General features: G+C 43.1%; 1 protein-coding gene across 1 annotated transcript; it reads right to left on the bottom strand.

Annotated features, from left to right (window-relative positions):
* Window positions 1-1,328: 1,328 nt before the first annotated feature.
* On the bottom strand, window positions 1,329-25,934 carry CX3CL1 (C-X3-C motif chemokine ligand 1). Its single transcript, XM_072632328.1, has 3 exons — window positions 25,536-25,934; window positions 10,444-10,573; window positions 1,329-4,686 (listed from the first exon to the last, which is right to left on the bottom strand). Exons 1-3 carry the CDS (start codon window positions 25,603-25,605, stop codon window positions 3,657-3,659), a joined length of 1,230 nt encoding a protein of 409 aa, XP_072488429.1. The 5' UTR covers window positions 25,606-25,934; the 3' UTR covers window positions 1,329-3,656.
* Between the last annotated feature and the right edge of the window lie 559 nt (window positions 25,935-26,493).

Below are 26,493 nucleotides of genomic sequence, written 5' to 3'. Positions count from 1 at the left end.
CCTGCCAAGTTGGGTTTGCATGACTCGGTTGGTCTTTTCATGAGACTCTGCAGCTGTGTGTCATTTATCTGGGAAAGCATGAGACCTTTCTCCCAGTTTGTTGGAGGAGGGAAAGGAGGCTCTGTTCTAAAAGTACATTGCCTGGTCAGTTTTGGAAAGACCAAGTGGAGGGTTTGCTCATGGCTTGTACAATTTAGTCTAAGCTAGAAATTCCCTTTAATTGTATCTGCTTGAATTTATGAATAGTCTCTCTGGACTCCACCTTCTGGGAGTGTACAGAGAAGTGGGGAATGTGATGTTTATTGTTGTAGCTACTGTTCAAACAGTCCCTACAAGTGTTGGAGGGAAGGAAGTTGACAAGACACAAACCAGGAAGTGACAGCCCCAAGGGTCAGGCAGGAAATTTCAAATGGAATGAACGCCCCTTAAGAGTTGTGAGTTAAGAAAACTTTGTTAATTCCTGCATTTCTACACAGCACCCATTTCATCTAAGACCTCTAAATTCACTGGAGGGACCTCACCTGCAGCTGCTGCACCTCAGGAACAGGGGGTTAATTGCTCCTGGGCAAATACCAAGTAGAATAGGCAAAAGTAGTGCAAAGCAAGGCAGCTGCTTCCCAGAGCTGGTTTCTACTCTCAGCTTTGCCTCTCTCTCTCCAACATTCAAGGAAGGAATTAAAAAAAAAATGATTAACAATTTAAAAAATCTGAGGGAGAAATTAAAACTGAATATTGCAAATTTATGATAGTCAAGCTTAATCTCAAAGAAGAGATATTAGAAGGCACCTCCCTCAACTTCTTTTTAGAGGTGGGGAAATATGGAGATGGACCACTGCACATGTCAGACTTTTTCAATATGTTGCTTAGTTTGACTAAACTAGCCTTTTTTCTTTATTATTATTATTATTATTGTTTTATAAGGAATGACCCTCTGAAAGGGGGAGGGGAGATGGAGGCAGTGGAAAACAAAAGTGATCTAAAAACAAAATATATCAATAATAAACTTTTTAAAGTGAAAGACCAGAGAGAGAGAGAGCTTGTTAGAGCTAAGAGGACCTCAGAGATCACCTCTTCCCTTTTTTCAGAGACAGAAGCTAAGATTCAAAGAGGACAAGGTATGTTCAGTAGGTCAGATAGCAAACTAAAAGCAGAGCCAAGGTAACAATGCAATCTGTTCTCCTCCTTCACCCAGTATGTTAGTATCTCCTGGCTCCTCTTTCCCTAAGATGCTGGGGTAGTGGGGGGGGGGGGGGGGAGGGGGGGAGTGGGGGGTGAGGTAGTGGAGTAGGTTATTCTCTAGGACTTCTGCTAAAAAAAAAAAGCCAACATTTGTTTCACAGGACTTTTAATGCTTCTTTTTCTTACTAAAATACAAAATGATACAGACACTGGCAATGAGTGATGAGGAGAGGAGAGGAGAGGAGCCGATGCCTGTCAAGTACCTCATTCCTCTGGAATGGACAGCATCTTTATCCACTGTCCATAGGTCAGGGGTAGTTGTGTGTGGATGGTCCCTAGGGTGGAGATTAGCTGCCCTTAGAATCTCTTCCTACTACTCCCAACTCCTCCTTGCCCCCTTACAGGGCAGGAAAACTCACTTCCTAGGTCTCAGCATGCTTCTCCCAAAGGTTCAGCTGCTTCCAGACAATCTGTAGTCAATTCATTCCAAATGGCTTCTAAACCTCCTTTTCTACCTCCTTCGTCAAACAAGTCTGCCATCTTCCCTACTTGCTTTGCACTGAAAGACTTTCTTTCATGAGGCTAAGACCAGGCAGATCAGCTAGGGTTGGTCAGTGGCCCCAACACCACAGGGACCACCCTAAATCAGACTTAAGACTTAACATTTCATCTTCTGATATAAAATTGTGCTCTAAGTAGTGGAGCTTTGCTTTCAGCCTGAGGGTAGCCCAAGTAGGGGAGGATCAAGGGCCTTCTTTGAGGGTAAACACAGGGTAAGAGCTGCAGGCAAAGAGATTCAACGGAATTAATACTAGGGACTGCCATGATAAAGGGCCATGGGTCCATTCCCCACTTTGCAGATGATGCAAACTGACCAGGATAGGGTCAGCTTAAGAAATGTATATATTATATATTACATATATACATACGTCTATAAATTTAGACATCACTCAGTTATTGTCTTGGAAAGCTGGTCTCCTGCCTATGGCTTCCCCTACATCTTTCTGTCTTTCACTATCTGGGCAAAGGACATTCAGAGAAAAAAGAAAAAGAAAAACCAAAAATCCAGTTAGTTCAGACCTTTGCCCATCTAACTATGTAACCACATACTTTTGGTTCTTCTGACACCCTAGTTTTGGAAGAGGGATTAGGGATTTCAGGGCACAATGATGATCAGGGAGGAGAGTTAGGTAGAGTAACTGACCTTAAGAGACAAATTGAAAATGCTGATCCTTGACACCCTAGTACCATCACTTTCATTAGGTCATTGGTCAGCAATCTTTTACCAATGAACTGGAGCTGACCACTAATGAAAGGTGGCTTTAAGCTAGACCTATAGTTCTCTGGGTTAATTAGGCAGCATCCACGAAAGGTATACCTATCCTCATCTAGTAGCACTGAAAGTTGGTCCTTCACTTCTTTCTCTTTCCCAAGGACATGATACCCCAGCTGGTGACCAAGTGGTAAATGCCAAAACTGTAAGTTTCTCTACTCTCCCCAATCATTGACTTCAGAGACCAGGGAAGGAAGGAGACTGCAAATGCTGGGGTGTGAGGATAAGGGGGAAGGCTTCTGGGAGCCACTGAATAAGCCAGGGAAGTGGGTGTCCTATATTCTGATCACTGGGCTATTTCTAAAATATATGGAGACCTTTTCAAAGTAAGGATCAAGGACATGGGTTGCTGAAGCATCTGTTCACCTCTATTCCATTTCCCAGAATCACAACCACATTCCTCTTTCAGTAGGGAGAAGAGCCAGCCCCTAGGGCTAGCAGGGATTTCAATAACAGACCAAATTCCTCAGAGAAGCAAATCAAATCAAATCAACAACAACAAACAAAACCCCCCACAGACGACAACAAAAATCTTCTTTCCTTTCTGATTATGTCCCACTGGCTTTGAGTGGGGCGATCCCTCAGGAAATGCCACATTTGCCTCATGCAAAGAAATGAGAACCCGGCTAGGGCATTTGGTTTCCATACAGGTGACTGAGTCAAATAGCACCTCAGCTAGCCAGGGAGGTGGGGTGGGCGACATGGGGCACAGGTAGCCAAGGGAGAACAGAGAAATGATAAAATCTGAGAGCAAATCAGCCAACCCAAGGGCCCAGAGCTAGACCCGTATGTGGTAGAGAGGTGGATCGGGACGGGGAGGGAGGCATTCAATAAGTAGTTTTTCATCAGAGGAGAGAACCTGGTACAAGGGGAACCTCTGACCGACCAGCGGCACATGAGGGATTTTCCAGCTTTGGGGCACCTTCCAGGGCAGGGACATGCCTATGCCTCCTATAATGGAACTGGGAGTGTCCCCCACCCTAATTCCCTTTGGTGGTTTCCAGGGTAGCCCAGGCTCTTGCCTCAGGTTTGGCACAGGGCCATTGGCACTGCCAACAAGGACCAGAGAAGCAATGGGGTGGCTGACTCAGTCAAAGATTGGTGTCTGGACACAGACAGTAGAGGCTCTCACAGGGACTCAGGTTCACACAGGGACTAGGACATAAGAGTTACTCCCACAGCTCCTGGGTATATAACGGAGACCCTCGACCACTTCTCCTGCCATCCTACGAGGGCAGCTCTGGAGGCTCTGATAGGCAAACATGGCCACCCCTAAACAAAAGAGGAAGCCCAGGAAAGCCAGGAGGCCAAAAGCTTGCCTTCGGGTGGCTGCTTGTGGAGAGTCTGGGATGGCTGTGATAGCAACTTCTAGCCTTTGGGGATCAGCTGTGGCATGGGGAAGCATTTCAACCTTGGAAGGTAGGTTGGTTCTCCCAACCAACTCTGAACCTCGACTTTCTGAGTTAGAGGCAGGGGAGTGGTGCTCTGCATTGTCTATAGCCAAATTGGAGAAGGGATTTGTGAGCATGAAAATAGTGCTCATCTCCTCACTAATAATGGGATTTTCCGAATGGTCCTTCGGCCTTCCCGAACCCTCTTCCCTGGGGTGAGAAATAGCAGGAGTCTCCTCAGACATCTTCCCCTTAGCCAAGGAGCCTGAATCAGAATTCTCAAGAGTTGGAGTCATCGTTGCAGATACAGCCTCCATATTGAAAGTCTCAGTCCCCTGGGAGGCCAGCAGAGGATCTGGACTATTTCTCCCCACCATGGATGAGGTGGATCCCACCAGAAGAGGGTCAGGGAATGACACTGATGAACTAGCTATGTTGGCTGGCAGCCCTGGGGAGGTTTCCAAGGCCACTTCATCCCCTGGGAAAGTAGGAGTTGGGCTTGGGCTAGGACTGATGGTTGTTGGTACAGGGGCCCTGGTGGCTTCTGGAACCAGGATAGTAGCTGGAACATTGTTCCCTCCACCATGGACCTGGGTGGTTGGAATCCCATTCTCTCCTGTAAGTTTTTCAAATGTGCCGATATTATCCTTTCCTTGAGTTTGTTTTTGAGCAGTAGCAGCAGCGGCAGCAGCAGCAGAAGCATTATTCAGAAACTGTATTGCGTCTTGGACCCATTTTTCATTTGGATCAGCACATATGATTCTGTTTTTTATAGTAGTGAACCTGAAAGAGAGGGAAACAGACAATATCAACTCCCAGGACATCAGCATTTGGAGGAAGACCCCTAGTTCTGAACACAGGTATCTGTGAATCTCACAGTCATTGTAAATTATGCAGCATGGCATAAAGAGAGAGTGCTAGACTTGGTGTTAGGAGATCTGGGTTCATCTCCCGATTCTAACGCTTATTAAGGAGAGCTGTCATGGTAGAGTGGAGAGAAGGCCAATCTTGGTTCAATTCCTACCTTTGACATAAAATGGCTATGTCACTTAACTGCAGGTTTCCAACAAACTCTCTAAGACTAATTGCAGAAAAATTGCTGATTTGCATTGGTTCAAGAAGTTGCCTCAGTAGGACTTTCTTATATTAATGAAATCACATGTCTTGTCAAAGAAAAAAAGTACTTGCTGGCTGTGTGACCCTGGGCAAATCACTTCCCCTTTCTGAACCTGTTTTCCCATATGAAAAATGGGGTTAATAGCTGAATTTATCTTGCAGGGTTATTGTGAGGAAAATACTTGGAAATCTTAAAGCAAGGAATTTTTATTATTTATGTTATTATTCTAACCTGCTGAGGTTCAAGTCACTCAGATAACTGGAACATGATGCTTACGAAGTCAAGGCTTTGACCTTACGGAGGGGCAATTAGTTTTGGCTCATGTGCCCAGATGGCCCCTTTAACTCCCTTCCAGCCATAATCACAAGTACAGGTTCTTAGTCATAAGAAGTCCCAAAGGAAAGTGTATAGATGACTCAGTAGAGCCTATCCCCATTGCCTAAACCCATCTCAAGAGGTCTGGTGGCCTCACAGGGGCTCCGTTGCATCATATGCACATAGGGAGGTCAGAATATATGCAGAGAGATTGTATGGGGAAGCCAACATGGTGGCTTAAAGGTTCAAGAGAAAGGCCTTCAGGGGAAGGGTTCTCTAGACATACTGAAGTCCAGGATTCTCGGTTGAGTACTTGTTTCCCTTACCTTCTCATGTCTGAAAAAAAAAAAATGAAGATGGCAGCTACTGTTCTTATTGGGGTAGTAACTAGTTCACTGCGAATACTAATCCTTGTGGAAGGGGTTCCATGACACTTTCCCACAGCTTCCAGGCAAGACCATACTCAATTCTAAAAAAAGAGTTAGCTGCCATTTCCCCAAACTCTACAAAAGGCATTATACACATAGCCTTCTTATGGAAAGTCTTTCTATATGTGGAGACTGTGTGTGTGTTGCTGTCTCTTTCTGTATCTCTATTTTTGTTTCTTTCTGCATCTCTCTACCTCTGTCTCTTTCTCTGTGTGTATGTGTCTCTCTCTGTGTCTATTTCTGTCTGTGTTGTATGTCTCTCTCTCTCCCCTTCATGTCAGTTACACTGAGAAACTGTGTGGTACAGTGGAATGAGTGCTGGCTTTGAGTTAGGAAAGATTAGGGTTTGCATCCTACCTCAGATGTGTGATCACAGACCTTCTCTGAAGGGGAAGGAACAAGCATTATAAAGAACTTACCATGAGGTAGGTGCTACTATTAACCGTATTTTACAGTTGAGGAAACTGAGTCAGACAGAGTCGTTTAAGTGACTTACTTGCCCAGGGTCACACAACTAGTAAGTGTCTGAGGCTAGATCTGAGCTCAGGTCTTCCTGACTCCTGGCATTCTGTGCTCCATGGTGCCACCTAGCTACTTTCTGCACTGAGCCTTGGTTCTCCCGTCTATAAAATCAAGATAGTAATAGCTGCATCTTTTATCTCATAAGACTGTTAGGATGATCAAGGGAGAATTTAGAACTGGAAGGGACCTCAGAGGACTTTGTAGACCAACCTCTTTGTTTTACAACTGATAAAATCAAAGTCTAGAGAGGTTAAGGGTAAGGGATTTAGTCCAGGTCACATTGGCAATAAGAAACGAAGGTGAGATTGGAACTCAGGCCACAAATCTTATATCTAGAGCTGGATGAGACCTCTGAGGTCATCTAACACAGGTGTCAAACTTACTACAAAATGCCACAGTGCTGCCTGGACAAGATTAAAATGTACTTCACAAATGTTTAATAAAATAAATAAAAAATACCATACAATATTGATAATATTAATTTGTGGTTTTCTAAGTCTACATGCAGCCAGCAGAATTGATTTCTTTTTGAGATATGCCCTCATTTTTCAGATGAGGAAATGAAGGCACAGGGAGATTAAGTGATTTGCCCAAGGTCAATCAGGTAGTTTCTATGATAGGTGGTATTTGAACTTGGTTCCCCCGAATCCAGAGCCAGCAAATACTCTTTCCACTGTCCTTTCAAATGAGAAAATGAAGCATCATATAAAACTCAGCTGATATTACTACTACTGTGATCTATGCCCCCATAATGCCACCCTTCTCTTTTCTTCCCAGGGGTTAAAAAACATCTCAGTACTTTTAGTTTCCTCCTGCTCAGGACATATTTCCCGATTTTTCTTTTTTAAAGACTCCTCTTAAGGATTAAAAAAAAAAAGTTGACTTCTGGTAATATTACTGCAAATAAAAAGCTGAGTATTCCCTGGCAGAAACACTGGACATAGAGCATGCAGGAGGCCCTGAATGTGTCAAGGATGAAGCTCCCTCTGAGCTGACAGATTTTGTTTTTGTACCCCAAGCTGTACTCCCTTTGTGTACTTGGGAGGCAAGGCAGGCGCCAGTTCTAGCCTGTGCCAGGCTGGGATAATGCTTGTGCAGCTGGGTTCCTTTAAAGATAAGCAGACCTTCATCTCTTCATAGTCTAGCAGTTCCCAAGGGAAAAGACCAAATCTTTTGCCACCACTTTGCTCCTCCTCGTGGGGAGTGGTCTTGTCTTTTTTCCCCACCTTTGCTGCACCATACACTTCCTGGTATCACCTCCTTTCTGTCTTATTATTATGAAAATGTTTACATTTGTAAAGACTGGGAACCCTTTGGGTTCTACGTTATGTTCATGTCTCTTGTAATAAACCTGGTTTTCACAAAAGTCTCATGACACTATGTCACTTGTTGACACTAATATGCCCAGAATAGGAGTGAATCTGTGTGTATGTGTGTGGGTACGTATATGGGGCTATGACCAGGGCCAGCCCCAAGAAAAATGATTTAGCTGTCAAAGATGGGAAAGTCTACTCTGGCCCCTGACAAAGGGGGAGGAAGGTGAGCCCCACTTTCTTCTCCCAGGGGGATGGTGGCTGGGCTTGGACCTCATCTTGGGCCTCAGGCCCAGAATCACAATGTGCCTTTGTTCCTCAGAGGGCAGTATAGGCACTCAATTCATAAAGACAGCTACTTACTACTTAGAGAAGCCTAAGTATCATTTTCTTCTATCTCCAAACCCCTGGAGTGGCCATGGGAGACTTAATAAGGTATTCATTTTTAACAAAAATGTAGTTATAATAAAACAATGGTCCCAAGAATCCCAATACTTCATACTGTTTTTTTAAAACTTGCATTTGGTTTAAGAGAGACATAAGTCTTATATTCTTAACCAAGAGGGTCTATGAACTTAAAAAAATTTTGATAACAATTTCAACATAATTGGCTTCCTTTATAATTCTACGTTATTTAAAAGCATGATTATGAGGAGCCCATAGGCTTCACCACACTGCCAAATGGGGCCACAACTCCCCCAAATATTAAGAAGCCTTACTCTAAAACTATATCTTGCACATGGCTAATATGGAAATATGTTTTGCATGACTCACATGTATAATCGAAATAAAATTACTTGTCTTCTTAAGGAGGGGGTTGGGGGGAGGGAAGGAGAGAATTTGGAACTCAAAATTTTTAAAAATGATTGTTAAACATGTTTTTCCCATGTAATTGGGAAATAGCTAAAGAAATAAATAAAAAATAATTAAAAAAAATAAAACAAAACTATGTGTTGCAGTGATGGTGCTGACTTGAACTGGTAGAGGAAGTAGTTTCCTTTCCTAGGAGTTCTCCATCTCAATTAAATCTAGTCCCTATCCCTAGCTTATATTTGCTTTATGAACCTCAGTCTCATGTTGTGTCTGGCTTTGGGCCCAGAAAAAACAATCCTTGTCACTTTAGATGAGGCATCAACAATAAAACATTTTCTTCCAAACAATTAAATACTTACTTGAGATGTTAAAAAGAAAAAAAGAGTGGAGGAGAGGAGAAGCTAAAGGTTTGGTCCCAGGAGGTTTGGTAGTTTGCACTGTAGTTAACCAGGGATGAGCTGGAAATAACTCAAGGCCCTGTGACTCAAGCCTATAGACTCTGGCAGTGAAGCCTCCTCTAAGAGTCATTTTCCTCTATTAGAACGTGAGCTCCAGGAGAAGACTGTCTTCTTTGCTATTTGTATCCATAGCACTTAGTGAGGAGCTTTGCACATAGTAAGCTCTTAGTAAACACTCTTTTACTCATTCTGTCTTTTTCTAGCCAGGTTCTGCTAGTACATGTACTCCTTCTTAAGAGTGCTTTTCAGGGGACAGCTAGTTGGCACAGAGGATAGAGTATTGGCTGTGGAATCAGGAGGAACTAAGTTTATGTATGACCTCAGATATTTACTAGCTGTGTGACCCTGACAAGTTACTTGACCCCATTGCTTCAAAAAAATAAAAATAAAAATGATTTTGGGAAATTTGATGGCAGCAGGAGGAAGCAGTGTTGTGGAGGTGGAGGTAGACACACAAAGATGTCTTCAAACGTCAGTAGAAATCTCAACACACACCTTTATGTAGTTCATCTAACTTCCCCTCAATACCTTTGAGGTCAGAGATAATGGCAGTGAAAAGAAGCTTATGATTCCTTTCCTTTTCCCAGGCCTTACAGAAGTTTCCTCCAGTAAAAACAAGGTGGGACATTTATTTATAGAGAGATGATGGATTCAAGGTGAAGATTTTATATATCTATATCTATGTATGTATGTATGTATGTATGTATATGTGTGTGTATGTATGTGTGTGTTTTGTTTGATTATGAATATTTGTTGCAAGGATTTTCTTTTCTCAAATTGGGAGGAATGGGAGTAGGAAGGAGACAAAATAAATGCTTGCTAACAGAAAAATAAAAAGTTTTAAAAAAATAAAAAAAAGCATGAGGGAGTAGATGGGAGAGAAAGTCTAGCTTCTTGGTGTATGAGGACCGTACCACTTGGCTACTAGCTCCCAGGAGTCTTGTATAGAGCCAAATAAATGGCTTGGATCCCTAAGACTTAGCCTTGCTCCATTAATTCTGTGGCAGAGTTGAAACTTAGGAGAGTTAGCATCTGGTCAGATGTGGCTGATACCAACACTGAGACCAATAAATAGCCAGAGGCTATGTTGGCCACTTCTGACTTTAGCCAAATCTTCTTCATGACATGCACACGCCCTAGACATGCAGCCTATAGCTCCATGCAGAAACCTATCAAAGTTATCTAGACTAGCTCTTTTATTTTAAGATGAGTCCACAAAGGACAAGTGATTTGTCCAGATTCACATAGATAGTAGAGGCTGAAGAGTTAGGATTTGAACCCAGGTCCTCTGACTCCACATCTAATACCATTTTTACCATAGAGGGATGACTTCTGGCTTCGCCCACAATGCCTTGGGCTGCCTTGGGAGTTAGTTATCAGGAAGTTTGGGAATGAGGCTCAACCAGAAAAGCATGCTGGAAAAAGAGGTGCCAGGGACACCTCCAAAGGTTAATCAGCTGGTGCTTAGGAGGTTCTTGGAACTCCCCCAATTCAGGTGCTCGATTTTTACCTCAGTAGGAGGGAAGGGAAAGGTCAGAGATGCTGAGGGAGGCAGGGCTATAAGAGGTACTTACAGGATTGCTTGTATCCGGCAGGATGGCGATGTCAAATCGTACCTCTTCAAGAATTGCCTTGGTATTTGGGGAAGGTTTCTGCTCAATGGGGGGCACTCATGGGTACATTTATTCATGCTAAAATGTTGTCCTAGGGCAATGAAAGTAACCAGAATCAGGTAAAACTCAGACTTCTATCTGGTTTTTCTTCTTCAGAATTCCAATACATTCCCCAGCTCACCTCCCTCCACCCTATCCCTCCTCCCCTTCGCGCCCCCCCCTGCAACTGACCGCAGCACTGGGCTTGGTACCTGAGAGACTAAATGAGAAAACAGGCCCAGAGAGGCTTGCAACTCAAAGTCACACGTGTCAGGATTCAAACCCACTTTCCCGGATTTCAGACCCAGGCTTCTGTCCCCTCTGCTAGTTATTTCCTTTTTTGTCCCGTGAAAGTTTTCATTTTGGATTTCTTGAAACATAGCTCTGAAAGACAGGTTTTTAAAAGGCCACTGTCTTTTAAATGGAGCTACTTGACTGAGCCTTTCAACCCAAATCACACAGGCTTTCACTGAATGGTCGATAATAGCCCCAGTCCAAGCCTCTGTGATCCATGGTTTAGATTTGAATGGTGTAGATCAGTATAAATAACAATTGTTTTCTGTTCTGCCCCCAAACTCTGAGGGTCTTTCCTTCCTAAACTGATATCTTTGTGATGGTAAATTGAAGCATCCTTTATCTCAACTCTTATCCAGCCCTAAGTCATTAAACAGCTAGGTCTCAGACAAACTGAGGCCTGGGAAAGACCTTAATTTTAAAAGGCCAAGGCCACCCACTGAATCCGGGCCATCACCAGTCATCTTGACCTTTGTCTTGCCGCTGGACTTTGATGACTGTAGAGGAGAGAGTGAGCTTCATGACTTTGCCCGGCTCTGCCTCAGTTAAATCCAATTCATGTGAAAGTAAGACATCACCTTCCTGATGTCATTGTCCTCTTCAAGAATGAAGAATGAAGAATGAACCAACAGTTAGGAGATTCTAGCTGAAAACCAGGTTCAGCTACTTACTACCTATATGACACCGGGCAAGTCATTTTACTTGTAGAAGCTTCTCATTCTTTATATAATTGGACTAGATGTCCTGTTTTTAGATCCTTTCAATCCCTTCCCCACTCCCTTTTTGGTTAAGGTCATTAATCACAGTTGTCCAGAGTCCAAAGGTTAGCCAGATATTCAAAATCCTTTCTTATTTTATAGCCCTGTTCAGCCTCTGCTGATTAAGCCTTTTCACTTTCCTCCTTACCCCCCCCACCCTCCTCCTCTCCGCCTACCTGGAATTTCCCCGATCTCTTGATTTCCCTGATTACTCTTTCTCCATTCCAGCCAGGTAAGCCAGCTTATTCACCTGCCCCTGCCTGCTCATGCCTTCCCACACTGGGAGATGAGGTCCTATGCTTGACTTAAACTGCCTTTGGCAAGGTACCTATGATGGGGAAAGGGGCCTGGACCCCTAGAAGGAAAAGACCATGTCTCTGAAAGCAACCCATCTCCTGAACTTTCTCACAATGGTGTTTCACCTGAGGCATCTGGTTGACCCATATACTCAATAATCCTTTTAACTGCCCTTTCACTGCTGCTCTCTGACCACTTAACTCCTTCCACTGTCTGCACCTGACCCACCCAGGCTACTCCTTAATCCCATTAAGACCTTCTCACTGTCTTTTCTTGTATTTAAGTATTAGTCTTTTCCCTACCAAATTGTAGACTCATTAGGAATCTGCTCATCATGTGAGCGTTATAATAAAATCTCACTACTATGATTGAACAAAGACTTGAGTAGTCAAATTTTTTCCAGGCAGACTCCCCCTGAACCCTTACATTTCAGGGTTCCCAAAACCCCAAACGGCATCACCTAGAGACCTCCATTCATTTGAACTTCATTCTTACTGTCTGAGTCCTACTGTGCAGAAGATTCATTGCATATATTCTGATGTTTCTTTGCATTTTAAAAGTACCTACTCTGTGTCAGAGGTTGCACTAAGAACTTTAAACATATTATCTTATTTGATCCTCACAACAACCCTGAGGGGTAGGTGCTGTTTTTATCCCCAAGGATAAAGGATAAGGAAACTGAGGAAGATAAAAATTTAAGTGACTTGTTCAGGGTCACACTCAGGTCTTGCGGTTCCTAGGCCCATTGTGCCACCTGACTCTTTTCTTTTCCAATATTATCACCTGAGTCCCTAAGTCCTAACTTCAGTTTAAGTATCACCTTCTACAGAAGGCCCTTCATCATCTCCCTAGCTCCTAATCCTTCCCCTCCTCAAATGGCCTTGTATTTATTTTGCATATACTTACATACGTACGTGCCGTCTCTCCTGACAGTATGTGAGCTCCTTGAGGGGACCGTTTTATATTTGGTTTTGAATTTTTGTTTTTAACACTCTGCATGAAACATAGTAGTTGCATGCATGTTGCTTGATTGCTAGATTTTTCCTTGGCTGGGCCCTGCTACCTGCGTTCCTGACTTCCTCCTAGGTTTGATTTGCAGCACAGTTATGGACCATCATCCCAGGTCACTGCCCTAGTCCCAGACTTCCAGTGCTACTGTGATCCGTAGTTTCTAGGTCCTGCTTCCTGCTGTCCTTGGCCTACTTCTAATACCACTTATTCAAACCCTATCCATAAGGCCTAGGTCACATATCATCTTTGTCATGAATACTTTCCAGTCTACCCCAGCCCAAATGATCTTTCTGCTTCTCTCAATACCTGCATCAGGCTGCCTTCTTTTTAAGTCTTTTTAACCCATTCTTCTATAGTTGAATTTACTGGGACAAGCTTGTAAGACATACTTCTGCAACTCAGATATTCATTTGATCAGTCAGCCTATCCATCCATTCCCTCTCACCCCCAACTACATGACTTACATAGTTCATATGGGATAGGAATAGGATGCTATTGAACTGGCAGAGGGAATTCCTGAATGAGGAAGTTCTTTTTCTGCATCTGATGGTGTCCGCGTCTACAGCACAGATTAAGTGACTTACTTCTACTGGGTCACACAGTCAGTGTGTGGCAGAAGTGAGACTTGAACCCAGGATTTCCTGATTCTCCATCTATTACGCCATGCTAGGTCATGCCAGAATCCTTGATATGACACATGTACAAAAACATACATGTAACCTCAGAGATGGAAGGGCCCTCAGAGGCTGCCTCATCTAATCTAGCCCATGAGTTAACAAGAATCCCCTCTCTACTATCTCTAACAAGTAGTCACAGAAATGTATACATTTGCACATACACAAGCACAAACACAGACTTCAGTCCCCTTCTCTCTTCTCTCCACCATAGTCTCCATCACCTCTATATCCAAATTTAGCAGAGAGGAGAGAATAGACTCAGGATATCTCAACTTGACATGCCCAGGTCAACATCACATTTCCACAGGTGATCTAATGCTCTGAATGGCACACGGTGCCCTGGACTACCTTCAATAGTGGAAACACTCCTTTCCCCCATCTGAGGGTCTCCTGGAGGGAGTTATAGCATCAATGGAGGATGCGGAGGGAGAATAATCTTGGAGGCTGAAGCAAATGTCCCTGAGTCATTGAGGAAACTTCTTCCTTCCCCCTACTTCCTTCCTTCGGAATCAGGATGTGAAAGTAAATAGGACTTTAAATACTCATTAATTCCCCCTCCCCTGCTGGGACTGGACTACTTTGTAGACCTCAGAGTGACTCAGTGTCCCCCAGGCTTCTGCCTCTGCTGGGTAGCTGACTATGAACAAGATGGAGGAGAGATAGCTTCTGTCCCTCCAAAGGAAACCTAGGAACCTCCCCAGCAGACTGAAATGACCCCCTCTGGACTCCACATTCCTTGAGCTAGGAATAATAGCCTTGTTAACCTTCTTCCTGGTGAAGGCTGTAAACAAACATTCTTTAAAGTCAAACTGTGGCCATAAGTCCCTTGTACTGTGTGTCTAGAGACAACATCTCCTTCTAACCCCCTCTCTCCCCTCCGAAACACACACATAATGTGCTAAAATGGGGGCAGGCTGAACAGGATTGAGCCAGGAACTCCTGGGTACTCCAAAGCAAGGGCTGGGGCTCCTGAGGGACCAGGAATTTCCCTATTCCTAGACTCTTTTCATAAGCCTAGGACAAAGATCAAAAGCTGTGTGTACTTTTTCCCCGCATTGAATTGAGAGGCTCTGAAACTCAAATACTTAATGATAAGAGTACCATTTGCATAGTGCTTCATGGTTTATAAAGTAATTTTACAACTACTCTCTCATTTGAGTCGGATATTATTATTTTCATTATACAGATTAGGAGACAAAGGGTTAGAGAGGCTAAATTACTCAGCTTGGGTCACAGGAAGTGTTAGAGGGGGAATTCAAACCTAGTTTCTGTCCTGATTCCAGATCTTATTTTTTTTCCCATTGCATCATTCCGCCTAGACCCTCCCTAATAAAGGGAATGCCTGGCCTGGTGTAGGCTGGTTAGACTGGACCTCTCCCCAGTGATAGGGAGAATATAAGGACTGAGATGGTCAGATTAACTGATGGATATCCATGAGTATAGCCCAGGGGTAGTTAACCTGCAGCCCAGAGTCTACATGTGGCCCTCTAGGTCTTCAAGTGCGGCCCTTTGATGGAATCAAAACTTCATAGAATACCCTTAATAAAAGGATTATAATAATGTATATTATATAATAGCATAATATGTAATAAAGGGCTATACTATAGCCCCTGCCACCAAAGTCATTCTACCAACCCTTGAGTTTCTTATTAGCTGATCTACTCATAAGTGATCTGTTCAGAGATACTTGAGGTCTGTTTATTCAAGATTGGAAAATGTGCAGGTGGTTCCAACTGATTATCAGCTCCAGTATTAAGAAAAATGATTGTTTCTGTCTTACATTAATAGGCAATTATTGAATTAGGACTAAGGTCTTTCCCCCCTTCCTTTTCCTCATTTAGAAATCAGCCCCTGCAGATTATTCAGGCAGCCTTTGAAGTGCAGGGCTCATAAAGAGATGAAATCCTGGGTGAAACTGACAAAACTAGAAAACTCAGATTTGGTCAATGGTAAATAAATTTAGTTTAGGTGATTTGATGGATTTTGGTCCCTTGTGTTTTACTCAGGTCTGGATAAAAGTGGATTCCCCCTTTGTCTAGACAGGGTAATATGGGTTTAGATAAGTGTCTTTGACCAAGACTGGGTGATCAGAGTCACATCCCCAAGACCCTCATTAGAATATGACCAGCTCTCATTATAATGTTCATTTTCTTATTACTTGTTAACCAGAGTTGATTTCCATCCTCATGTGTGCTCCATTTTCTAAAGACTTTATTATTTATAAATATTGAATGCTCTTTGATCACCAAGAGCCCATTTTATTGACTACTTGCTAACTATAGTTAATAAAATTGAAACTGTCTCAGAAATTTTCAATTGCCACAGTATTTAAAACACACAGACCCTAACTACTGTAGCCATTTTGAGTCAGTCTATACAGCCAATTTTCTGGGATCAGTTATGGAAATAGCTTAATTTTTCAGAGCCAAGGTGGAGCTAAGGTGAGACAGATACGCGTTACCTTACTCTTTTTTGGTATGTGGCACCAATTCCATCGTGAAGCTGGGCAGTTAGCTTAAAGTGAGAGCAGCTACCATCCTGTTCTTTAAAAAACTGAAACTGACTACCAGAGATTGCCCAGAGTAGACCCAACCATATTTTCTACTTTAATGGATCTGTTATCTCACTGATGTGAATACTCTCGCTCCAAATGCAAAGCATAACCCATCTAAACTTGCCTACTGTGTGTAATTCTTGCCCACAAGCTCCCATCAATCTACTTAGTACTCATCTACAACGTTTACCTAAGATTAGTGTGATGATCAGCCAACTCTGTGGTTTGTCTATCCAGTTGAATATGAACATTTTTCATCCACTTGTTGTTTCCTCTGTAAATACTTAGAACTCTTGAGTGATCATGATCTCACTTAGGAGGCTCTACAATGTTTTGAGTCTTGACATAATCAATAAATACAATTTCATGTATGAAAAGGAGCATCTGAAGGACCTCAATGTTTAAAAGGAATCACTTTTTGATTTGGTCTTGTCATCGGACATTCTCCAAGACTGTAGCAAAGAGGGCATATACTCCTTGTTTTTATTTTCCTTTTTTGGGGGGGGTGCTCTTTGTTATATATATCTCATTTGATATTAGAGCATGGCTCCAAAGGAGAGAGTGAGGGTGGTGACTTTGCACTTGCAAGTCATGACATCACCTTCCCGATGCCATGGTCTTCTTCAAGAATGAAGAACAAACAACAATTTGATATTAGTAATCATAGTGTCATATAAAATGGAAATTCAAAAGGAAGCACAAACTGGCATGCAGTTTTTCAAGTACAGAATTTGTTGTATACTTTTTACGTAGCAAGGTGGCACAGTGGATAAAATGCTGGGCCTGGAGTCAGTAGGACCTGAATTGAAAGTGGGCCTCAGTCACTCACTAGCTGTTGTGGCCCTAATTGCCTCAGTTTCCTCACCTATAAAATGAGCTGGAGAAAGAAATGGTGAACCCCTCTAGTATCTTTGCCAAGAAAACCCCAAATAAGTCATGAAGAGTCAGACATGACTGAAATCACTTAAAACAACAACAATATGTAGTTATGTCATTTCAAGGATTCTTGCATGATTGTGACGAATGGATGGGAGACAACTTGGAGAAGAGTTATTTATGGAGGCATTTTGTTGCCCTGAATCAAAGGCTTATTTATAGCCAATAAACAATAAGCACCATGGGATCTTATATTCTCTATATCTTTCAAACAATTGTGGGATTACAAAGGTGCAATCTGCTATAGAATGCCACTGGTCAGAGTCTACCTGTTCCATACCTTCATCAAGGATGCTCTTGCTATGTGTATGGATTATTTTCATAAAAATTTTATAGAATTGCATGCAATTCTTTTTTGTTCCTCTTTTGATATCGAAATGTTCATGTTAACTTGATAGCAAAAAAAGAAAATAAATAAATTTATAGAAATGAGAAAATAGTAATATGGGCTTACATTTACTGATAGTCTCTCAATTGCCTCTTTGGGGAGTGTGGGAATAATTAGATGAAAGATTTTTTCAATTCTTTTTTCAACTCAACTTTCAACCCCTCCCCTCATATATACTTTGATAATCTATCTCTCAACACCTCTTGTATAGACCTTTGCTGTACTTGATCTAATCTAACTTCTTCCTATCTGAGGTATCTCCATTACCATTTCTACTTCCCCACACAGCACATTCAGGGCTAATGTGAGAGGCCAAGTTTGATGGTGATAAGAGTTATAAAATTGGTTTTTTTTTCATTCTTTTTTTCATTTTTTCTTCTGTTGGTTGTCCTTTCAATTTAATCCTTAAATGCCCTTTAGAAAATTTTGAGTCTCTTGCCAAGCTTTCTTTAAATTTGTTTTTTTCCTCTTATTCCTTCTCACTATTTTATGAAACAATTCTGCTCAGAATCTTCCACTATCATCCTCTATAAGATTTTACAAACAAATTGATTTTCTAAACCTTGGCTGCCATATTTCTTTACTTGGCAAAGAGATCAGGGTGCTTACCTTCTGAGACAGGTTCTAGGCTGTATATGGCAGCTAATATATTTCAGTTAAGCCTTTTTTATACTCTTTTAAAAATTCTGAACTTAAACACCAAAAAAAAAAAAAAAAGAATATTCTCAAATACACAGCAGAGCACAAAAAGATATATGAAATCATGAATCTCCATTTAATATAATTTGCTTTTTAAAAAATTAAGTATATGACAAATTCTATATTTTAAAAATCACCTGCAGTTCTGTGCTTCCTTCTGAACTTCTATTCTCTTCTATCCATTTCTTCAAAACGTTTCAATGGCCTTTTTTAATATCATAATTATTAACCCTCTGTCCCACCATGAGTTACCCTTCCCCCGACAAAAAAAAAGGGAAGGGGGGATAGGGTAGAAATCCGTGTAGAGGTCACAACCAAAAGATGTGTCTCCCCTGGCCTGGGGCTGTGTGCCTGGGCCAAGCTTCTCCCTCTGCTGTCTTTTAAGATAAGGGGATGATCAGCCCTGCTTGGTGTCATCCTGGATCACTGGGGTTTCTACACCAATTTCCATCTCCTACAGTTAGGCCTATCTGGATCTCTGAAGTTCAGAGTGCTGGATCTTCAGGACCTTCTAGGGCATCTCAGGTCAGAGTGCTAGGGACCTCAGGGCCATTGGGAGTCTGGGCTCTCAGAGAGCCCAGACTGTGTACTGCTTCAGCTACACTGTAGTGGTCACTGACTCTCTTTGGAACTTCCCAGGATGCCACTCATGCTACCTCTTGATATAGAGCCTTGCTGGCCACACATGTCCCTGGTCTCCCTGTGGGGAGACTGCCAATTTAGTAGCCTGAGATGGTGATGGTTTTGCTAGACTTCTGGCTGGCTTTTTTTATGGTTCTGGGGTGACAGAAGACACTATGGTAGTTTGTCATTGGATGATTGTTTGATCTGATGTGAATTTCAGGTTTTGCTGGAGTAGATATTTGGGAGCTGGAGAAGATGCCTTAGTATCAGCCAACTTCTTGGCCAAAAGTCTCCATCAGTTAAATTTCTTTAGGAAAAGGATATAATCTGTTGATGTCTTTTTTTAAAATCCATTTCCCATCTTTTTATTATGAACAATTTGTTTAAATAGGTCAAGTTGAAGTTATTTTAAGTTCATGCCATTATTCTCATTTTTAGTATTTCTAGCTTTGCATCATTTGATCTTTGCTTTAACAAGTCTCTTGCATAACCTTGGAGAACTGAAGGCCACTTCTACATCATGAAAGGGACCAAAGTGGGATTTTATGGCAGCCCAAAACCTTGCAGAGAGGATTTTTCCAACATACATTGGGACACAAATTTTACAGCCATTGGTCTAGCTAGTGCTGGATATGTGTACATATGTATGTATGTGTATGTATATACATATATACATGTATATATATATATACACACATATATATATATACATATATGTATATATACCAACATAGCTATATAGGCAAAATACATGGCTTTTTATAGAGCAGAGGGTGCCGCAATCTATCCCTATTCATAAATATCTTCCCTGAACTTCTCATTCATCTACCCTAGTGCCTGACTTTTCTATCACTACTTTAGTCCTTAAAGGCCTCCTCAAGGGAACAGAGCATCCAAAGATCATAGGGTCTTTGATTGTAGATCTGGAAAAGGCCTTAGTTTTACATCTAGCTTTACACAGATAAAACTGAGGCCAAGAAATGTAAAATAATTTGTTCAGGGCCATGTAGCTAGTAGAGAAATGTGTCAGGTGGTATTTGAACTCTTATTTTCCTGACACTGAGTGCAGCACTCTGTCCACCATAACACACTACCTTTCAGAGAGAAGGAAGTCATAGACTCTGTACTCAAGAAGCTAATAGGGTGTGGTTGAGGGCCAAAGAAGAGGTACAAAGTGCTAAGGGTGAGGAACAAAGGAGAGGCTTCGGAGTGGCACAAAGGTACATCAGTAGGAAAGGGATGAACCAATTCTAGAAATATCAAGTAAGTTATTATGGTTAAGTAATCAGATGTGCACAGAGGAATGTTTGATTTAAGACTGGGCCAGTCGGGTTGAGCCATATTATGGATGGACTTGAATGTCAGTCTGGTCGGAAGGTCCTGTAGCTATCATAAAATTTTAGAGTTAATAGGGACCCCATATAGCATTGAGTACAACCAGTACTCCTGGTACAACCATAACCTGAGTAGGAATTCCCCTCTAAAACAACCTTAAGTGAGTATCTAGCCTCTGCTTAAATAGCTCCACTGATAGGAAATTCACTACCTATTGAGGCGGGTCATTTCACCTTGGGATGGTTCTAATTGTTGCGAGGGAAAACAAAATCTCTCTCTCCACAACTCCATTTATTGTTCCTTATTCTGTCCTCTGGGATTAAGGAGGACACCAGGGTCTATTTGGCTCCCCTGGACCACCTACAAATGCAGGGCTTGTCCTGGTGTCTATTTGCTACTTCTCAGGACAAGCCAAACTCAGTGCTTCCAGTTTTAGAAACGTGGAATTTGGCCTCTAGGATCTATGGCATCCCCACACCTATTGACCCTACCCAAGTAGGCACCAAGTAACAAACAGGTGTAGAAATCATGGAAGTAGATGAGAAAGGAAGGTTGAATTGAGACCACTGACTTCACACTCCCTTGTGGAAAGACTGTGTAGATTTGGATCTGGCTAAGACATTTTAATTTTAGTAACTAAAGGGAAATAAAATGGTTTATTACAGACTCAGAGTCTTGGTACTATGCAGAAATTCCTCCACATGCTGAGGAAAAATGATTCTTTTCATAATTTTTTACACTGAATTGGGAAAACAAAGAGACAGCCGAGCATAGTACAGTTTTGGGACAGGGACAAGTTGTGATCGGAATACTGTGGGAACAAATAGCCTATTAAATAAGATATTTATAGAAGGTTAAGCTGGTGCTCTTAATTGTTCTGTCTAGTGATAACAAAGAGGTCCATGGGAAAAAGAATTTCCCATAGTCCTTCTAATGAGTCAATTGATAGAGTGCTGGACCTGGAGTTCAGGAGATCTGGATTCAAAACTTGCCACAGATACCAACTAGCTATAAGATTATGTGCAAATCATTTGACCTCTTTGGTCTTCAGTTCTTCGTCTGTAAAATGAGAGGATTGGACTTATGACCTCTAAGGGCCCTTTTAACTCTATAATCCTCTGATTCCTGGGTACCCAAAGCATTATCTCTGCCTCTGCACATGGCAACAGATTCATAACCGGTGGTATCCTTTGAGAATATGTTCCCATCCCGGCCATCCTGATGCCTTAACCTTTTCTTAAAAGCTTCCAGCAGGCCTGGGTTGGATCAGAAGGCAAACACTTAATAGCTGTATGACCCTGGGTAAATCATTAACCTCTGTCTGCCTCGGTTTCCTCAGCTGTAAAATTAGAGTAACAACAGTACCTATCTCCTAAGGTTGTGGTGAAGAGCAAATGAGATAATTTTTAAAGCACTCAGAACAGAGCCTGGCACATAGTAGACATTTAATATATGCTTTTCCTTTCTCTCTCTCCTTCCCTCCCTTTTTCCTCTTTCCTTCTCTCTTTCCCTCCCTTCTTCCTCCTTTCCTTCCTTCCTTCTTTCCTTCCTTCCATTCTTCCCTCTTTCCATAATTATTCTTTCATGGGGGGTTGGGTAGGGGAAGGTGAGGAGCCTGAATCAGACACTAACTGGCATAGGGGGCTGCAAAGATCACTATGTTCTATGAGCTTCCTGTGGTAAGAAAGAATATTTGCCACTAATTCATCCTTTAACATCTCTGGGCCTCATTTTCCCCATCTGTAAAATGGAGAGGAGTGGATTAGATGTCTCCCTTAAGGTTCATCTCAACTTTAGTAGTTCATGTTCCCTGAGACCTTAGGGAGTGTTACGGCTCCAGGGGAACCTTGGACCACTCACCTCCAGTCCACCTAGGTCTCTGAACTGCCCCCCTCTTCGGCATTCGCAGTCCACCAACATTCTACCCATCACTCCATTGTGATCTCCCCCCTTTTTTGGAACAGACAAGAAGAGATTACAAAAAAGAGAAAGAAGAAACTAAGACTTTTTTTCCTTCCTTTCCAGGGGAGTGAGTGGGAGTGAATGCGTCAGTGCTTGGGAAAAAAAAGAACCCCTTCTCTGGACTTGTTTCTGCAGATTTGTTATATAATGCAGTTGAGCCTCTTGCTCTACCATAGAGAAGGAAAAGCAACCATTTCAGGGAACTGACAGACTCTCACTTGCATAAGCAAGACATGACAGGTCCAGGGCCCAGAGTGGAAGACCGCCTCCAACCCAGCCCCCTCCTCCACACCTGATCATCTTTCTCATTCCCAGGCCTCTATGGTTTCAGCGCTCTCTCAGAGGCCTTTCCAACCCTATGGCGCTTCCTTAGCTACCCCAGAGAATATTCACAGAACAAATGCCATAAACACTATAAGGACTTTCTAGCAAGAGTGAAAAATGCTAGGATTTGGATTCAGGGGACCTGGATTCAGATCCTGGCTTGATTGTGACTTTGCCTCTCTGATCTTTAATTTCCTGTATAATTGGGGAAGAGTAGGGGTTGGACTATTAGAGTCCCTCTATAGTCCTTTGTAGCACCTCATCTATGGTCCTCATTTTACAGAGGAGAAGAACTGAGGTCCAGAGATGTCAAATGACTCACCCAAGGTCACTGACTTTGTTAGCAGCAGAGTGTATTGATCCTGACTCCTTCCTACTTACTTGCCTTTAACCACATGAAAACATCACCTCTCCCTGGTATCCTCTGAACAAGTTATCAAGCTGGATTATGAGACCCAGGTTGGAATATAAAGAATTGGCTTCATGCTGGGGATTTCTGAGGTCAGTGTAGAATACCCCGAGGATGTGAGTTTCAATGCAGCCTCACCAGTCCTGGATGATGCCCAGAGACTGCTTCATTCTCCATCCAGTTACCCTTAGCCTTAGACCTGGCTAGGGAAATCCTCATCTTTTACAGGGGACTAGAAAGAGCCCCTAGGGACTCAGGCCCCTCCTCAGAAAATGGCTGAAAGGACAGACTCCCTACTTTGAAACCTAGGAGAAAGAGCATATATCTTCTGCCACATAGGATTGACAGTCTCTTACCCTTGTCTACAACAATAAAAATCCTTCTCATTTCAATAGCTTTACAGTTTTTCATGGCACCTCCACTTAAATTTGATAATTTATTCCCATTTCAGAGATAGGGAAGCTGAGGGCCATAGAAGGCCAGTGATTTGTACCAGGTGGAATAAGGAATGAGCAGCTGAGTCATGCTTTCCAATCCTACCTCTGAAACTTATTAACTATGTAACCACAGGTCAACTGTCTGGGCCTTCTTTTCTATCAGCTGTAAAATGAGGGAGTTCAACTAGATGGCCTCTAGTATCCTTTCCAGTATTGAATTTATGAGCCTATGATTAGAGCCCAGGTCTCCTGACTTCCAATCCCATCCTTTTTCCACATTATATTTTCTCCATGGAGGATTGATCCAGAATTAGAATTGCCCTTTCCTTACTCCCAGTCTGAGTTTTTTGGGTCTCTTCCATCTCTACCCACTCCCTCATACACAGACACTGCCCTCCCATCCCTAGAAAATAAGAAAAAAAAGCCCCAGTGTGGTCTGAAAGATTCTGATACCATCTTTTTTTTTTTTTTTTAAAGTAGGGCCAAAGTAGCACTCATTCTACAAGCAGGAAGGAAAACCTTGACTTCTCTATGAAATAAATCTTCTTAGCTGAGAAGAATATCAACTTCTTCCCTCCTTAAAAATATAAATATTAAAAAAGCAAAAAAAAATAAACCCAGACTCCAAGCAGAGTAGACCTATGATTCCCTTTAGGTTTTTATTTCCTTCCATCTCTACCCCTTCCTTGAAAGGAAACACCTGAAATGTTGTGTTTTCTGGAGACGGCTGTGCTAGACTGTGTTTGTTGCAGTAGCTTTCACTTTTTAAGCCTGGAGCCACTCTCCTCCGCCTGCTTAGGAGAGATGCTGGTTTTAAGGACTAAAGTCTTGGAATTAATGGCACTATACAAGTAAGGGAAGAGATCCTGTTCTCTTGGAAGTCTTTTGTTCACTGCAATCAAGATCTTTTAATTATAGCTTCTAAGATTTAGAGCTGGAAGGGACTTTAAGAATGGAAAAATCTTGGGCCCAGAGTGGAGAAATCACCTGCCCAAGGTCACAAAGACAGTAGGTAGTAAAGCTAGTATTTGAACCCAGGTTCTTTGTCTCCAAATCCAGGGTGCTTTCTACTATTCTAGGACTATAACCTCCTGGTCTGAGGAAACTCATTTGCTAAAATGCTCCCCTAGGGAGGCAAGGATGTGTGAATAATGAAGGCAATCACATCGTCAAAGGTCCGAGGCTGGCTTAGGGGGTAGGCCTGCCCATTTGGAAGATTCCTGGCTCTGCTTATTTCTTGATGAAAAGGCCTAAGGATGGGATAGCCACCATATCAAAGACCAGGAGCTGTCTTGTTCCAAAGCACCAAATCCAAAGAATTATTCAGCCTTGCACAGGTTTCAGGAAAGCTTAATTTAAGCAGGAGTGGTTACACAGTAACCCAATTAACCTCTCTGGACTATCCAGTGAATTATGCTATTTTATAACAACCCCCTCCCCCCATTGACGCTAGCCCCACCAAAGGGCCACCCCTTCTCCCTCTTCCCTCCTCCCTAAGCTACCTTGGAATGCAGAAACCATTCCCCTTCTCACCTCTTCAGAACTACTTGCCCCCAGAGTATTCAGACAACTAGGATGGACCACCCTGAACTCCCAATCTAATACAATAAGCATGTCATTGTCCTTCCTCTACCCTCCCCCCACCCTTAGTCTCTCTCATTTAGCTTTGAGAGATAGCCTGCGTGGTAGTGATGGAAAGGTCCCTAGTATTCGAATTGGGAGACCTGAGTTCTAGTGAGCTGTGCCACTGCCTTTCTTATCTGTGTCATTGGTGGCTCCCTTCCCCTTTCCTCACAGCCTCAGTTTCTTCCTCTGTAAAATGAGAGGGTTGGACCAGATGATCTCTAAGGTATCTTAGGTCTGTCATTCTATGAGTGTCACATTTGCAAAGGACTCATCCTAACGAAGCCTCCATTCTAAGCAGAGCTAGGCCTCTCTTGGTTGCTACCTAATACATATTTTAGGAATTAGGGCAGTAGCACATCTCCTTGTTCCCTCTCTTAAAGTAGCAGCTTCTCTGTCAAATGCCTCTCATCCTAAAGGAGGCTATTTCCGAGAAGAGCAGAGGGGTGAGGGATGCTGAGCTACCTATCCCCCATCACCCCGACTACCACCTCATTAATAAATAGTCTAGCACCAACAAAGTTATTGACGTTGTGGGAGAGGGCCAGGACCTTGGGTCAGATGAGGCTCGGATCTTCCTCCTAGGCTGTAATGAGTAAAGGACCCGCGGGGAAGCGCGGCCTCCAGGGAAAGAGGGCTGGGAAAGGGATCTGCGGCTCCCATCCTCCGGGAGCTGCCCCACTCACCTGCCATCAGAGATACCAGGTGTCCGAGCACGGCCAGGCAGAGCAGCCACGCGGGGGGCCAGGAGCCCATGGTACCAGCACTGCGGGCGCAGAGGCTGTCAGGGAGGCGACGAGCGCGGCTCGGACCACGTCCGCCTTCTTCTCTCCCGCAGCTTCCAGGTGCCGCCCCGGGCCTCTGGCGCAGCGACTCCCGCGAATCCCGGGCTCCCCAGCTACCTCCAACCTCGGTAATCCCCGTCACTGGAGTCTGCCTCTCTCCCCCTCTTCTCCCTCTCTCCCTGCTCACCCCCCAGCTTGGTGGGAGGAGAAAGGAAGGAAAATAGAGCGCCCCTCTTGCCACAGACTGATCAGGATGTTGCCAAGTAACACCCGGGGAAGAGAGCTTTCAACTCAGCTCCCGCACATCGGAGGAGTGAGCCGAAGGTGAAACCGCGGATCGATGCCTGCCCACTGCTTACCCCTCCCAGCCCATTGGCTCTTTAAATAAACATTCCCTGCTGTCGAGAGAGTGAATTCCAACCACGTGCACCTTCCTTCTCATAGACTGAATAATTTCTTTCCTTTCCTGTTCCTGGGCTCTTCGTGGACGCTCCATTCATTGCGTTTGCGTAGGAGTCGAAGATGGACTTCATCCCGGTGGTTTCTGATTCGATTTATAGAACATAGAGAGTCAGAGCTGGAAGAGATCTTGAGAGCTCAGAATGTCAAAATCAGAAGGGGCCTTAGACCGTGGAAGAACGTTGGAGCTGGAAAGGAGCTTAGAACACGGGAGGGCAGAGCTGGATTGTAAAGTTCACCTTGTCTAGTCTAGCCTTTTTATTTTACATATGAAGAAACTGAGGCCTGAGGAAAGGAAACGATATATCCAAGATCCTACATCCAGGCAGCCAGGTGGCCCAGCCCAGTGGAGGGGGGCCTGGAGTCAGAAAGACTTGAGTTCAAATATGACCTCAGACAC

This window comes from Notamacropus eugenii, chromosome 1, assembly GCF_028372415.1.
Source record: "Notamacropus eugenii isolate mMacEug1 chromosome 1, mMacEug1.pri_v2, whole genome shotgun sequence".
Classification (NCBI taxonomy): domain Eukaryota; kingdom Metazoa; phylum Chordata; class Mammalia; order Diprotodontia; family Macropodidae; genus Notamacropus; species Notamacropus eugenii.
This window is presented reverse-complemented; position numbering and strand designations above follow the sequence as displayed.